Here is a 15,691-nt window from a genome sequence, read left to right as displayed (position 1 = left end):
GGCCCGAGCTAGCTCGAATAGAATAAAGACCCTGATGTGAGTTACATCAGATCAGCTTCTGTCTGTTTTTTTGGAGATCACTAACATTTCCCTGGCACTACATTTCTAAACTCTGAAAGTCACTTCTAGCTGTTTTGGTCCTTTGCACTAGAAGTTGTAAGTTATTTCTGAGGTATTTAAACTGAACAATATACTTGCCAACAGATAAACTTTACACAAGCAAATAACCAAATTTTATCTTTGAATTCCCTCAGTAGTAATCTATACAGTGGGCATCCTTATTTTTCTTGCTTAGCAATATTGCAACATTTTCTGAAGTCAAAGACTACAATGATGAAAATACTTAGTAAATGCAAAAGGAGGTATACAATCCAAAACAAATGAAGTGCAACAACAACAACAATTCAAATAGTTTCATTTTACCAAAGTTAAGGTACCATATAAAACAAGGAAAAACCTACCTCTATGATAAACAATGCAAAGCTGTTCCCCGTGACCCGCCATTGAGACCACAGGTCCGGGAAGGCAGAAGACTTCTTTCTGAACACCTCCAATAGTAAACAGTCGAAGGAGCAAGGCAGTAGTAGCAGCAGCAGCCCATCCTAGACCGAGACATATGGCTTCGATATCCTCATTCTGAGGCATATCTACTATCCACTCTTTGCTTGAATCCCAAGAACTGAAGTGCAAGCAGTGAAGCTTGCTAAAAGAATAAAACAAGACAGAAATGACCAAATTTTTACGTGATCTTTTTTCCCTTCCATGAAATAGGATTTCTCTGTGTAGCCCTGACTGTTCTAGAACTTGCTTTGTAAAACAGGCTAATCTAGAACTCACAGAGATCCACCTGCTTCTGTCTCTTGAGTGCTGGAATTAAAGGGATGTGGAATTCTAACTATCTGTGATATTTTTATTTATAACTAATCATGATAGCAAAGTTTATTTTTCTATTTAATTAAATCCGTTTTTAAAGAATATAATTATGAAATTCATTTGAGACGTGCATGTCTGGTCCCAGGGATACAACCATTGACTTGAAGGTAATAAACAAACATTATAGGACATTCCAAGCCTATGAAATAAATTTAAGATGAACTACATTAGGACTGTTAACTCACATTTTAAGAGTATGTAAAGATATAAGAACTATTGTTACAATATAAAATATAGTCTCATCTCTCTTGTGTTATAAATTATATCCTATCATTTTCATATGCAAAAGATGCAATGAGGAGATAACTAGAGCAAAACATATTCTGAGATGTACTGGTGTTTACACCTAATTCTAGTTTCTGGTACTCCATACTATAAATAATACAATTTGATCTAACAGTTCAACAATGCCAGATCCTCCCTATTTACCTTGCTAATTCATCAGCACTTTCACATGCCAACAAAATAGCTTCATGGGAAAGAGTTCCCATTGTGTAATTGAAAACATTCGATAGATGTGTTGCGTGATGGATGGAGGTGTCGTGGAACTCCACGTCTATGGCACTGTCTTGATCATCATTATAGCAGCGAATAATCCCAACAGAGTTCCACACCTGTAAGTATGTAAGATCAAGTAAGAAAAACAGAAACTCCTAAGGCTATATATACCACAAGACACAGACTCGCACACTATAACTCAGTCTGTGCCTAGAGTTAGCATATTCTAACTCAGCATAACTTCAGGAAGCAGTGGTAACAGTAGAGCTTCAGGGACTAATTATTCTCTCCTTTATAAAAAGTCATATAATTAATTAACAAGTAGAGTGTTTAACATTTTAAAAACTACATTATTAATATAATAAAGTACATATAATTGGCTTTCAATAACTAAAACATTAAATTCTTCCAAACAAATACCTGAAACTCTTAAGATTACATACAAATAGAGATGTAAATGACAACAGATGTATTTTTATGTTCATACAACTGGTTTGTTGTAAGATAAATATCTAAATTGCAAAACAACATTAGTAACATTTGGAAAGTTTAATTTTCACTGATGTACACTATAGACTCACTCAATCCTTGTCTGCTTGTCTGTCTGCATGCTTGCTGCCTGTCTTCTTTCCTTTCTTTTCAATATTTATGACTATTTTGCCTGCATATATGTATGTATATGCACACACACATCTGTATCTAGACTGCCCACCAAGGCCAGAGGGCATAATATTAAACATAACTATAAATAAAATATTGACACTAAGATGTATTATATTATTCAATGAGGATTCTTAGCAATAAAGTTTTATTATGAAACACCACTCTTGGTCTGCAGAGATGGCTCAGTGGTTAAGAACACTGTTTGCTCTTCCAGAGGGCCCAAGTTCTATTCCCAGAATGGTGGCTCACAACCATCTCCAATAGGATCTGATGCCATCTTCTGGTATGTAGGTATACATGTTGATAGAGTACTCACTAACAAAATGAATAAATAAGTCTTTTAAAAAAAATATGAAACACCACTCTTTATATTTTCACAAGTTTTTATGCTAGGACTATGTCTTCAACAAAAACATCCAACAAAACTTGCAGAATGAAAAACATAACTAGCAAATAACACTATTTTGCAAGCTCTCAAACTTGAAGTAAAAAGCTAAGATGTTCATTCATTAATTCAAGAAACATACTTAATACCTACAATGTTGTACCTTACTAGGTTTTCTTTCTTTGCTTTAAAAGTCTTTTAGCTTTATGTGTATGGGTATTTTATCTGCACGTAATGTCTGTGTACCACTGTGGAGGCCAGAAGAGGACAGTTGATTCTCTGGGACTGGAATAAAACTTGTGAACTGCCATGTGGCTGTTGGGAATTGAATCTAGCTAGTTTTCAAAACTGCTAAGCTCCTAAGACTAGTTCTAGAAAAGATCAATCTGTTCTAATGAACCTTATGCTCTTGGAGGCTGTGTAAACAACTCTTCTTTTTTATAGTACTTATCACATCTTCTTACAAGTGTTTTAAAATCCAAATAATATTTATATTAAAAAAATAGAGCCAAGCATGAGGAGGGTACATTATCTATAATCCCAGCACTCAGGAGGCAGAGGCAGAAAGGTGTCCCAAATCTGAGGTCAAGCTGGTCTACATAGTGAGTTCAAGGATACTTAGCGAGATCCTGAGAAATAAGGATGGGAATATGCCAACAAGTATTATTACAAGATACATAGTTATATTTTTATATTATATCATTTTGCAAAACAGAATTAACAAACTTTTTAAAAATTATGATCAACCAAATGCTCTAGCCCACTTAAGCAAAGTTTTTAAAATTATTTTTTAATCTATCCAATAAACTGCAGGGAAAGAGTAGGTGTAGATGAAGGCTTACCATGAATCTGTGAGAGAGATGCAATGGTGTAGAAGTTGACTGGAATGGCTTTTGCCTCGGTGTTGGCATGGGCCCATCATAAAATGCCCGTTGGGGTTTTATAAGGGGGAGATTGTGAATACTGCTTGCCTGATCATTGTCCCCTTCCTCTCTGTGAAGATCAGTTTTTAGCATTGTAACATCTACAATACAAAGAATAATAAGACAATTATAAAATTAACAACCTAGAAAAAGAAAAGCATTATGGACTATTATAGTGAAGTTCCTCCATGGAGTTAGCAATAGTTGGCACACTGCTAGCCTCTTCCACTGTGGCCTTCATGCTCAAGAAATGTAGTGATGATGCAGAAGTCTGAGAGGCAGAACAGATGGTGCCTTACAGTAATGTGGGCAACGACACCAGGCTTTATTCTGGGTGGCCAGTGAGGAGACTCAGCAATTAAAGCTGCTTGCTTTGCCAACCTAGTAACCCGAGTTTGATGCTCTGAATCCATGTAAAGCTGGAGAAAACTAATTCCATGTATGCTGTTACACACACACACACACTCACAATTTCCTTAAAAATGTGGGGCTGAGGAGATGGCCTGGATGGTAAGTGTCTGTTGTGTACCTGTGGGTCTCTGAGTCTGAACTCAGGTTGTCAGATCTAATGGCAGACATTTTACCTGACAAGCCATCTTACTGGCCCAGGGTTTTTTTTTTGTTTTTTTTTAATTTAGTTTTGTGCATCTTGGAGTGCAGATGTGCATATCGTATGGTACATGTGAGGGGTCAGAGGATAACCCAGGAAGTGAGTTCTCTTTTCCTACCTTGTGGGATCTGGGAATCAAATACAAATGAGGTTGGGCATAAGCACCTCTATCCTAGCCCTCTCTCTAACTTTTCCATTGTCAATTTAATTGAGCTAATCTCTATTACTTCCTTTTGTTTGGGATATAGCTTCTTTTATAGTTTGTTAAAGAGGCTTAGACTGTTGATTTGAAATTTTAACATAGGGTTTAAAATGTAGCTCTAGACACTAATTAAGCCATCTAGGAGTTTTTAATAACATCTAGAAAACTAATCAGCAAGGGGACTGTCATATGCACAAAGTCAAAGTCATACCAACTGAGTTTTCATCATCTCCCAAGACATGATCTGCAGACAGCATGAGGTCATCATTATCGTCATCCTGATTTATAATTCCTTTGGAAAAAGAAGGGATCTCAACCGCATTGTCATTTAGAAAATCGCCAGCACTATTTGTATCATCTCCATCAAAAAGATCATTGTAATCCTTTTCCACTCTACTAGATACCTGAAAAATTACATTACAATGTATTAGTAAATCATTTAGAAAAACACAATTAGGTTAAAAGGCAGCTCTTTTTCTTTAGCTATTAATGTAGTGTTGGAGATAAACTTAGAACCTTGCACATAAATGTACAGCCCAAAAACAAACATTTTGGTTTTTTTTGAAACACTGTCTCATATATTCCTTATTGGCCTCAAACTCACTGTTACCGAGGCTGACCTGAAACTTCTGATCCTGCTGTCTATCTACCAAATGCTGGGATTACAGTCAGCTACCAACCCATCCAGATCCCTAGAGACATGTATAAACTCTGCCAAGTAAGCACATACCTATGACTTAAGAATGATTAGCAAATAAATTTGTTTTAAATGCCTGTACTCTGGAGACAGGTCAGGATTAGGGGGATAGACATGTAAACAAACACAGTACACAGGCAGCTACTTAAGGTGCTATTACCATGCAGCCCTGCTAAATTTGTCTGCTTTTTTGATTAAAAATACAATGTAACTCTTCACCTTCTTTTCAGACACTAGCTCAACTACCAGGTGAACTTTCTCTAATACTCTCGCTTTCTCAGTTCTCTGGAAGCACCTCTTCCCCTGTTACCTCACACCTTTTTACAGCTTCTTGCTGACCTCCATGCTTAATTTAAAGACACAAGTCTTTTTTCCTCTCAGCAATTAGTGGGAATTTCTGCTTGCCTTCTATTGTTTTCCCTTTAAACTTTAATAAAATAGTTCTTAAGCTTCCTTCTAAGTCAATTTTAAATTCTTTTATTAAGACCAAGAACTCACAAAAAGGAACCCCAATTTCTTTGATAACATGTAGTGACCATGAAGGGACAATAAAAACCTATACTGCCATTACCTTACTGCTTGACACCTTTCCACTGAGGTCACAAACATTTTCCAGGATTCCAAGGTTTCCTTCCACATCAGTGTAACATATCCGACTACAAGTGGGATGCCAGGCCAGGCCACAAATTGCATAACCTTTCTCGTGTTTTACCCTAAAAATTAAAAAGTGGATGCTTTTAAAGATATGGACTAAAGAATGTTACTCAGTAGCAAATATTCATTTATTCAATCCTTAGCCACCATCCATAAGCAAATAAAAACTGCATAATTTCTTTACTTTCTAAGGAAATTTTGTTTGTTTGTTTGTTTGTTTTTTGAGAAAGGGTTTCTCTGTACAGCCCTGACTGTCCTGGAACTCACTCTATAGACCAGGCTGGCCTTGAACTCAGAAATCTACCTGTCTCTGCCTCCCAAGCGCTGGGATTAAAGGCATTCGCCACCAGGGAAATTTCAACTTGAAAAGATTACAATGTATCAGAGAGACACTTGTCACCAAGCCTGAGATTGATCTCTAGAACCCTCACAATGGGAGGAAAGAATTCATGCGATGTCCTGTGATTTCTACAGTACAGTAGGGCATGCATGCCTCTACAGTGTACACATATATACAAACAGTAAACAAGTAACTATTTAAAAAGTCAATGGCTCTCATAATCTAGAAACTATTTTCATTTTGCATAACAGTCAGAACATATATGTTTCCTAATTAAACAATAACAATAAATTGTACCTTTCCATGCAGTCTTTGGTTTCCACATTCCAAACTACAATTAAGCCATTAATAGCACCTGCAGCCAAATACTGCCCACAGGGAGACCAGGTTACTATATTGAGTGTCTACAAAGAAATAGTTAATAATAATGTTGGACATTTTGAAACTACTCACTTTATTACCCCAAATAGTTTAAATCTCTACTTTGAGTTATTCTAGTTATATTTGATATATAAATACAATAAAGTATATTTATTTTTAACCTTTTCCAATAAAATTCAGCTATTAGCAGATATCATTTTGTTAGCCAAGAGAAAATACCTGCCTAATTTAAAAAATGAAATATAAAACAATGTCATCATCCTGTAAAGAAAAACAAATAAAGAACCAAAACAACTACAAGGAATCCTCCTAACACTGACCATCAAATGAAAACAGTCAGTAAGTGAGGTGAACCTTAGCACGTCACAGCTCATACTCCGAGCCTTTAACTGAAAAAACATACATGATGGGGAATGAGAGCTAGAGACAGAATAAGAAAAATAACAAGGTGCTAGAGATGTGTCTCAGCAGTTAGGAGCACTGGCAGCTTTCACTAAGGACCTGAATTCAGTTCTCAGCACCCACATGAAGGTTCAAAACCATCCAGAACTCCAGTTCCAGGGGATTCAGAGCCCTCTTCTAGCCCCACGCACCAGGCACACACACACACACACACACACACACACACACACACACACACACACACACCCTCATACACTTAAAAAAGAATCAATCTAGCCAGGCATAGTGGCACACATCTTTAATCCCAGTGAAGCTAAGACAGTAGATCTTTATGAGTTCAAGGCCAGCCTGGTCTACCTAGGGAGCTCCAGATCAGTTAGCGCTACGTGGTTTAATCTTTAAAAAAGAAAATAAAAATTAATCTTTTTTTTCTATTAAAGTTCTGAGGACTAGATCACAAGTCTTACTGAAACAATAAAATTCACGAATAATTCACTCTAATATCAAGCTAAGGGTAATTTTTTTTCTTTTTTCTTTTTGGTTTTTCAAGACAGAGTTTTTCTGTGTAGCCCTGGCTGTCCTAGATAGAACTCTGTAGACCAGGCTGGCCTTCAACTCAGAGATCCATCTGTCCCTGCCTCTGAGTGCTGGGTAAAAAGCATGTGCTTCCACTGCTTGGCACGAGAGTAATTTTACTTCCTATAAACGTATTTCTTTTATTTACTTATTTTTATGTGGATTGGTGTTTTGCCTGCATGTATACCATCTGCATGTATTGCTGTGGAAGCCAAAAGTGAACATCAGATCTTATGAAGCTGGGGTTACAGATGGCTGTTAGCATATAGGTGCTGGGAATCAAACCTGGGTTCTCTGGAAGAGTCACCAGTACTCTTAACCACTGAGCCATCTCTCCAGCCCACACATTTCATATCTGACAACATTTTTTAGTGAAGTTTGCATTAAATCTTCTCTATAGTTACTACTCTAAGTGTCACTTACAAAACTTACCTGGGAGATGGAACTATCTGAAAGATCAAACGGATTACTCCAAGTTTCTCTTCTATACAGCTTAACAGATTTTTCCACAGGAACTGCTAGGAACTATTGGGAAAGACAAAGTTACATAAATTTAACTTACAAAGAAAAATTAATTTAGCTAAATTTACAACATATAACAACACATTTGAATTTTAATTGCTACTTACAAAACTCAAAAAAAAAAAAAATTGATGAAATTTGGTAAGAAAAAAATGAGTGACCATGACTATATTACTATCAATGAAAAACAAAGCAGTAGTATAGTAGCTACTATATAATAATACTATATAATAATCAATATTGTGTATGCATACGTGAGAAAGCAGGCATGCTTCAGTCATACAGAGGTCAGAGGACAGCTTGTAGGAGTTTGTTCTTTCCTTCTACCTTGTTGGCTTCTGTGGCTCAGACTTGGGTTTGCACCACAGATATCCAAGCACATAAAAATTAATTAAAAATCTAGTAATTTTAAAATATCATATAAGATATTATATAACATTACAGAATTTTTTAAAAAATACAGAATGGTTCATGAATATATATGGTATCCTTGCACAGGGACCAAGTTAAATTCTCTGTATCATTCCAATTTAGTAAATATGCTACCAAAGTGAAAATCCTGGCTGTCCTGGACCTTGATCTGTAGACCCAGGCTGGCCTTGAACTCAGAGATCTGCCTGCCTCTGCTTCTGGAGTGCTGGGATTAAAGGCGTGCACCACCACTGCTGGGCAAATCTATACTCTTAAGTGCTCACTTAGCTTATGAAAGTACATAACCAGCTTGATCGTGAGCCATTTCTTAAAATAAAACATGCCCATAATCCCAGGATTTAGAAAGAGGTAGGAGAATTTTTGACTACAAAGTAGCCTGGGCTACATAGTTAGTCCAGTGTCAAAGAGAAAATATTCACAAGCTACAAAAGGAAGGGTCTGTTCTGAAAGTCTCTCCAAATCAAAACCAGTTCTACTCATAATAGCCAATATAAGCAGACTATAAAAGTACGAACTCAAGCAGGGTGTTTGTGAGGCTGTAATCTTAGCACTCAGAAGCGGAAGAATTTAAGGTCTTCTCTAGTGACACAGCAAGCTTGATCATGAGCTCATTCTCAAAATACAACAACAAAGAATGCATGTATATGTGTATGTTTAAGTATTCGTGTATAGAAGTATTTCTTTATTAATAAGCATTATCATTCTATCTATACCTACTATTTTATAGCCTGATGGTTTGTACTTAATATATTAAAGTCTATTTCATGAAGACATAAGAGGCATTCCTCATTCTAATCATTAAAGATATAGAGCCTTACTTTCTGGACAACCAACATTTATTTAACCAATTCCCTATACATAAACACCTGCAATCTCATGGACTGTTATACATATACTGTAGTACACGTGTATAAATATACGTATAGAATATACCTACAAAGTAGCACTGAGTCATTTATTCTGAGTAAATCTCTTCAACGTTGCATATAATCCTGTTTCAGAGTTGCTCCATTAAGCATTAATGGAAAGACAAATATAAAAATCATTCTGTAAAACATGCAACTTGAAAAGATCCATCCTTTTGCTTTTATGAAAGTCCAAGGGAACATTCATACTGTCTTGGCAAGTGTTATTACCCTCAGAGACATCTGGCCAGCTCACATTTCAACTTTTTATACATTCTTTTTAAAAGTTATCTGCTGTCTTCTCTACATCATGGCATGCATGCATACACCCAAATATCATATTCATACACATGATAAAAATTTCTAAAGTTGAAATGTTTCTCGAAGCATTTCAGGATTAATTATTTGGCTCAGAGCTCTAAAATATATAGTATAAATAAAATTACAATAAAAAACCAAACTTCTTACACTAGCAATTAACAAGGACTTGAAGGACTAATTTATGGCTGAAAACAGCGCCACTTACTTTCCCAGTCTTGGGCTGCCATGCGAGTCTGCAGATGGACTGTGCGTTCACCACATCATTGCTCTTCTGCAGTACTGGCCAACTAACAGCACAAGTCTGATTTTAAAAAAATGAAAATGTATTTCTCTTTATCAAAAATTTCTCTCAAAATAGATACAAAACTGAGATTTAACAAGTGGTTCTTCCACTTGTTAGGTCTTGAGTTAAGCAACTTAATACATTTTAACTATCACACCTAATTAGCCTATGCTGTTTTTAAGGCATTCAGATACAAGAAGTGTGCAAATCTTATACAAGAGTATCTTCTGTGCACATTAAGGAAACATGACTTTCACAAAACAAAAAGACTGTCAATAAATTAAAATACCCATGTCAACAAAAATAAATAAATCTTGAGAGGTTCTGCCATAAAATGTTAAGAGATCGAAGTTATTCAAGCCAGAAGTAATTCAAGAGTTCAGGGAAAGCATAGTGGCTACTAAGGCTATTCCTTATCAGGCACAGCATCTCTATGAATGACAGACCCACTGATCACCTCAGAGAAATGACTGTTCCCTCTGCCCAGCTGGAGAGCCTTTTTTTTTTTCATTTTGTTTTTAAAACCTGTACCAAGCTAGGTTCAAGGAAGCTTAAGTTCTATGTGACTCTGCAAATCAAATGTGGTATCGGTCTTATTTCTCTATTAGCAACATCTAATACAAGCCCAAAACAGGGTAATTATATTCTAAATATAATGACTAAATTGCTCCCTTTAATTTATCAAGCTTAAAAGTTAAATACTATTTATAGTTCCTCCTGTTGAGTTGGTATAAAAACAATTACTGTTCAACAATTTTATGCTTATGTCAGACTATTTTGGAATAATTAAAGTAATGCTTAATGTTACTCTGTTTCCAAGAAACAGAATAAAAAGATAAATAACTAATCTAGATCAAATATATTTAATGATCAAAAATCCTAGAAATGGACAAAATGTTTTAAATTCAAATTTATTTATTTACCTGATCAGATATATTCCATATTCTAACAGTTCCATCACAACTAGCTGATGCCTGCAGAAATAAACAAATTATTTCTCTATAGTTATATCTATTATGTGTATATAATTGTATATAATTATTATAACTATAATACCACATAGAAATTGGTTCAACTGCATTAAAAAGTCTTTTACCAATAGGGTAAATTTTTCTTCCAATTCTCCCATAGCTTTAAACACATCCAACAAAACAAAAAAAAAAAAAAAAAGAATGAAAGAATTACCAGAAAGACATCCTTAGGATCAAAAGACAGACTTAACACAGGGGCATCATGTCCTCGAAATGTCTGCTGCTGGCTATTATCCATCACATCCACAACTTTGACCAGAAAATCACTGTAAACAGTTAAGAGGAATCACATGAATAAATGCCAATACAAAAGCCTCTTCTAAAGCCTGGCTTAAATATTTCAAAACCAAGAGTAATTCTATAATTCTTTAATGCTATAATTCTTTTTAAATCTACTTGCAATTAAATAACTTGTTTCATTTGTTCAACAAAAATTCCGAAAATGTACGTCAAAACTTATCTTGATAAAATATAAGCACTGCCTACAGGCTTCTCTGAACACTTCTGAGCTTCTATTGCCAACGTAACTAACAGTCACAACCATTTAGAGAGTTCTATCTATCACACCCCACCTCAGCATTCAATGAGTTCATTTTTTTTTTCTACAAGGAGAATTAAGAGATTCTGCAGGAGCTGGGGACGGTGGTGCACATCTTTAAGTCCAGCACTCAGGAGGCTACATAGAGAAACCCTATCTCAAAAAACCAAAATAAAGCAAGAGAGAGAGAAAGATTGACTCTGCAGAAATCCTGATTTTGGTTCTACCTAGAATAATTTTTACAATTTGAAACAAGTTATCACGTTTCTCTGACCTTTTTCAGCACAAATTCAAATTCAGCACAAACAGTGTCTAAAGGTAGACACTGTTCCAAGTTCTAAAACTGTCACTCTTCTAACACTATGTGGAGCTGAGCTTACCTTGACCCAGCAGCAATTTTAGTGCCATCCCCATTGAAGACCACATGGTTTGCATTTGTGGTGAAGCGTGTTAATATGCCATCAGGAACTCCTTCAGGAAATGTATAGACTTGGACAGTATTGTTAGAAACTGCGGTGACCAATTTTCCATTCTTAAAGAAAAAATAAAGGTTAGACATATTGGCACAACAAATCCAAATCAGTTAATAGTATCTCTATATTGAAAAATCCTGTAAAACCCACAAAGCCTTATAAATGTAGTTTATGTAGAGAGAACTTTTCAGTATACAATTTTCCTAAACACTAGCAAGAAGAATTTCCTTGTTTTAGAAAACTTAATTCTACCACTATAAGCCAATCTTTAGCCTATAATTTTTCTTTTACTTCTGGTAAGAAAAATAGTTATATTTTCAAGGATGCACGTATCATAAACATGAGGAGACTAGAGGCTATCAAAGAAAAAAAAAACAGTTTTGGTGTAGAAGACATCAAAAGACAGAGCCAACCAACACGGCCCTGCTTCTACAATACAATCATGTCTTTAGGAACAGGGTAAAGACCAACAGTACAACTCACTGCTGAGATGGAGTGATATGGAGAAAATTGACTGGACTGTGACAACCAGAAGGCAGATAAGAGACAGATTATCCCTCAGAGACCAGCAAGAGTCAACTTTGTTGGTACTTTAAATCTCAGACTTTTTGCCTCCTGGATTGTGAATCAATAGTGTTGTAGTATTTCAGGCCACCAAGTTTGTGGCAATTTGTTACAAACTAATATATAAGAACTCACTTACCTTTCCTTCCTTATAGACTTTCATTACAAAGGCAATGCATAATTATTATTGGAGGAGAAAAAAAGACAATATAAAAGTACCCTGAGCAAAGAGGGAGTTTTCTACTCTTATGAAGTAATCTCTAACATTTGAAGGTCATATTATCTTAACTTTCTCTTAAACCCATGAAAATACATTTGTATTTTTAAAACTTTTAACAAATATCACAGTATACAAATATTTTTTTCATTATAAATGTCTTATGTAGATATACAAAAGCTATCCTATTTTAGTAGTTGCATATCTAATTTGTGGCTCTACTAAAATTACAAAACAAATTCTCTGAGAATTTCCTCAAGGGCTTCCAAATTTTATTATAAACAGCGATACTGACTGGGTTTCAGTTGTGGGTTTCAGTGCTCTCCTCTGGCATGAAAGAAGCCCTGGGTTTGAGATCCCCTGGATCATATAAACCAGCATGGTAATGCATGCCTATAATCCTATCACTTAAGTAAAAGCAGGACAAGTTCAAGGTCACCCTTGGCTACACAGTCAGTCTGAGACCAGCCTAGGCTGTAGAAGATCCTGTCTCAAGAAACAAACAATAACAACAACAGCAAAACCAGAGGCAGGGAGAAAGATGTATCAGATATATTCAAAACTTCCAAGAAACAGTTTCCCTTCCAGACTCAGCAAGTAAGAGTACTTACTGCTCTTCCAGAGGGCCTGAGCTGGGTTCCCGGCACACAAGGTGGCTCACAACTAACTGCCTGCAACTCTAGCCCCAAGGGATCTGATGCCCTCTTCTGGATTTGATGTGCAACTGCAAACACACATGAAATTAAAAATAAAATAAAAAATAAACTTGTTTAAAAACGAAAAACTAAGTGCTCCCCCAAAGATAGACAGACCTAGAAAAATGCAGCAAGGAGAAATTTAGATTTTTATTTAATTTTTCCACCCAAGCGTAAAAGTCACATGCCATCACTTCTTCACATCAACTGAAACAAGTACCTTCAAAGCACACGAAAATGCCTTTTCTCCAACGTTAACGGACTTAGGATCGTCGTCGTCCAAATCTTCCCACATCCTCACATCACCATCACTTCCACAAGTCACAATATAACTGTGCAGGACATACACATAGCAACATGTCATCCAGTTTTCAGGAACTCTTTAGGAACTGCTACTTTTATATATTATAAAAATCAAGACATTAGTAAATTTTTTTTCCAAAAAAAAAAAAAAAAAAAAAAAAAAAAAAAAAAAAAACATCAATAACTGACTCTTTTTTGTCTTTTTTTTCCCTTCAGACCTGAGGACCGAACCCAAGGCCTTGCACTTGCTAGGTAAGTGCTCTACCGCTGAGCTAATTCCCCAACCCCAATAACTGACTCTTAACTTCTCATTCTATAAAATGAAGATGAGTTTACTGTTCTCTACAGTTCTTCCTTGGTATAAAATTACTTGTTGATAATAATGTAAGAGAAAGATGAGTACATAGTTTCTGCAATGGCCAGGACTATGTCTGCTTAGTCACCATCATATTCAGGACCAGCGTACGACACATAGAAACTATAACAAATGTCTGAATACATGAGCTCAAGTACCCAAAAATAATTATTAAAATAGCTTCATGAAGCTGTTATTGCTTGTTTTTCAAACTTCTCTTTTGTTCATTCTGTTTATGTCCTACACATATAAAACTGCAAATAAAAACAGCATAGGGCAAAAGGCAAAAAATTTTTAAAAAGGGGGGGGGGAGAAGGGAAAGAGAGAGGGAAGGAAAGAGTATGAATAAAAAATGTTAAGAAGAAAAAAAAAAAGGATTAACTCCCAAATGGGAAAACCAGAAGAGGGTCATAGGAAAGTGTTTAGCCAGGTGTAGTAGCACTGACTATAATCTCAGTACTTGGGAGGCAGAGGTGGCCTCAGCTACCTATCAAATTTGAGACCAATCTGTGCTTTATGAAACCTGACTAGGATACCAGCTTCTAGGCAAGATATGTCCACTTGGGTGGGCATGTGTGGCATGGCCATTACAGGGGTAACCAAGTGGTATTTGGATTTAAGGTCTATTCCACAGAGGGGAACCCATTCTTGGTTGGTAAACTCTTTCAAAAGCCCATAGCAGGGTAGGTCACAGGCCCTAGGGGGTACTTAGTACTACTACTTAGCTAAACTGCATAACCTCAAACTGCCTTCTAAATAGTTATGTACATTACAAATGCTACCCTCAGCCTTTATTAGAGAAGCCTCTATTTCCAGTAAATGGTGGCAAATATAAAACCTTATGACTGCACAAAGTGCTGACAACAAGGGACTTCTCAGTATTGAGCCCTAAAGTAGACATTTACTAATGTCTAGTTTACTAATGTCCTCTAATACTCAGGGAACACTGTGAAAGAGGAAGCTGCAGAATTCCATCTCCTGGGCAAGTCAGTCATTGCAAATTACAGCAACTGGCTCAGAAAATGAGCATGACACCGAATGAAAATGTGAGTGGCGGGAAGGCACTCTTCTGGGTAAAGGATTTTAACTTTCCTGAGATCCTAGAAGTACCACGACAGTTCAAAGCAAACAAGCCTTAGGACAGAGGCGTTCCTTGTTTGTTCCTTCCTCCGCATCGATCATCTTCGACTGACTGACTGACTGACTGCACGCGCCGAAAATGAAGGCTAACATTCACGCCTGAACAGTCCTTTGTTTCCAAAGACGCTTACCTTCCAGAATCATCAAAGCAGACTTCGGTGTGCCCTTCCGTATGTCCGTACCGCATGGGCTTCTGTGTGGCCGGCATCTTTCCCTACCCGAGCCGTTTTGTAAGAACTAGTATTTTCAGGAGGGAGGTCGTCCTCTGCGCGCCGTGCAGTCCTGTTTCCCTCACCCGAAGAGCGATAGCACGATGCGGCGGAGGATATGTCACACACGCCGAGGAGGTGACAAACTTCTCCACTGAAGGCTCGGGCAGCGCGGAAAAAGTAGCCGGCTGCACCAGCGTCTGGGCTGAGCGGAGGGCAGTCCTCACAGACCGGCTTCCCGCGCTCTGGCGCGCTCGCCCTGTGCGCATGCGCGGCCCGCCGCCGCCCAGCGAAGGTCCGGACCGAGGTCGCCGGGTGGTGTCGTCAGAGGCGCGCCGCCTCGAAGCCAAGAGCTGGTGGCTGGGCCCGTTCTGAAAGAAAAGGTGGGAGCTGAACCCGGAAGTGGCGGCGGTCCCTGGAGAGCAGGCGGAGACAGCGG

General features: G+C 37.1%; 1 protein-coding gene and 1 non-coding gene across 3 annotated transcripts in view; both read right to left on the bottom strand.

Moving 5' to 3' along the window:
• Positions 1-15,561, bottom strand: part of Wdhd1 (WD repeat and HMG-box DNA binding protein 1) — a 33,219-nt gene extending 17,658 nt beyond the window's left edge. The window contains exons 1-13 of one of the 2 annotated variants that reach the window (XM_034498779.2): positions 15,175-15,561; positions 13,466-13,577; positions 11,677-11,828; positions 10,913-11,024; positions 10,651-10,701; positions 9,650-9,745; positions 7,697-7,789; positions 6,203-6,309; positions 5,483-5,624; positions 4,426-4,618; positions 3,322-3,503; positions 1,363-1,547; positions 462-703 (exon numbers count right to left, since the gene is read on the bottom strand). In XM_034498779.2, coding sequence (XP_034354670.1) covers positions 462-703; positions 1,363-1,547; positions 3,322-3,503; positions 4,426-4,618; positions 5,483-5,624; positions 6,203-6,309; positions 7,697-7,789; positions 9,650-9,745; positions 10,651-10,701; positions 10,913-11,024; positions 11,677-11,828; positions 13,466-13,577; positions 15,175-15,251 — 1,744 coding nt within the window. In that variant the 5' untranslated portion in view covers positions 15,252-15,561. Of the gene's footprint in view, positions 1-461; positions 704-1,362; positions 1,548-3,321; positions 3,504-4,425; positions 4,619-5,482; positions 5,625-6,202; positions 6,310-7,696; positions 7,790-9,649; positions 9,746-10,650; positions 10,702-10,912; positions 11,025-11,676; positions 11,829-13,161; positions 13,275-13,465; positions 13,578-15,174 lie in introns of those variants that run through there. The other variant, XM_076931167.1, reaches the window with a different exon arrangement.
• LOC117706365 (U6 spliceosomal RNA) lies at positions 8,240-8,344 on the bottom strand. Its single transcript, XR_004606481.1, has one exon. It is a non-coding gene; the product is annotated as a U6 spliceosomal RNA (small nuclear RNA).
• Positions 15,562-15,691: the final 130 nt, after the last annotated feature.

This window comes from Arvicanthis niloticus, chromosome 3 (assembly GCF_011762505.2).
Source record: "Arvicanthis niloticus isolate mArvNil1 chromosome 3, mArvNil1.pat.X, whole genome shotgun sequence".
Taxonomy (NCBI): domain Eukaryota; kingdom Metazoa; phylum Chordata; class Mammalia; order Rodentia; family Muridae; genus Arvicanthis; species Arvicanthis niloticus.
This window is presented reverse-complemented; position numbering and strand designations above follow the sequence as displayed.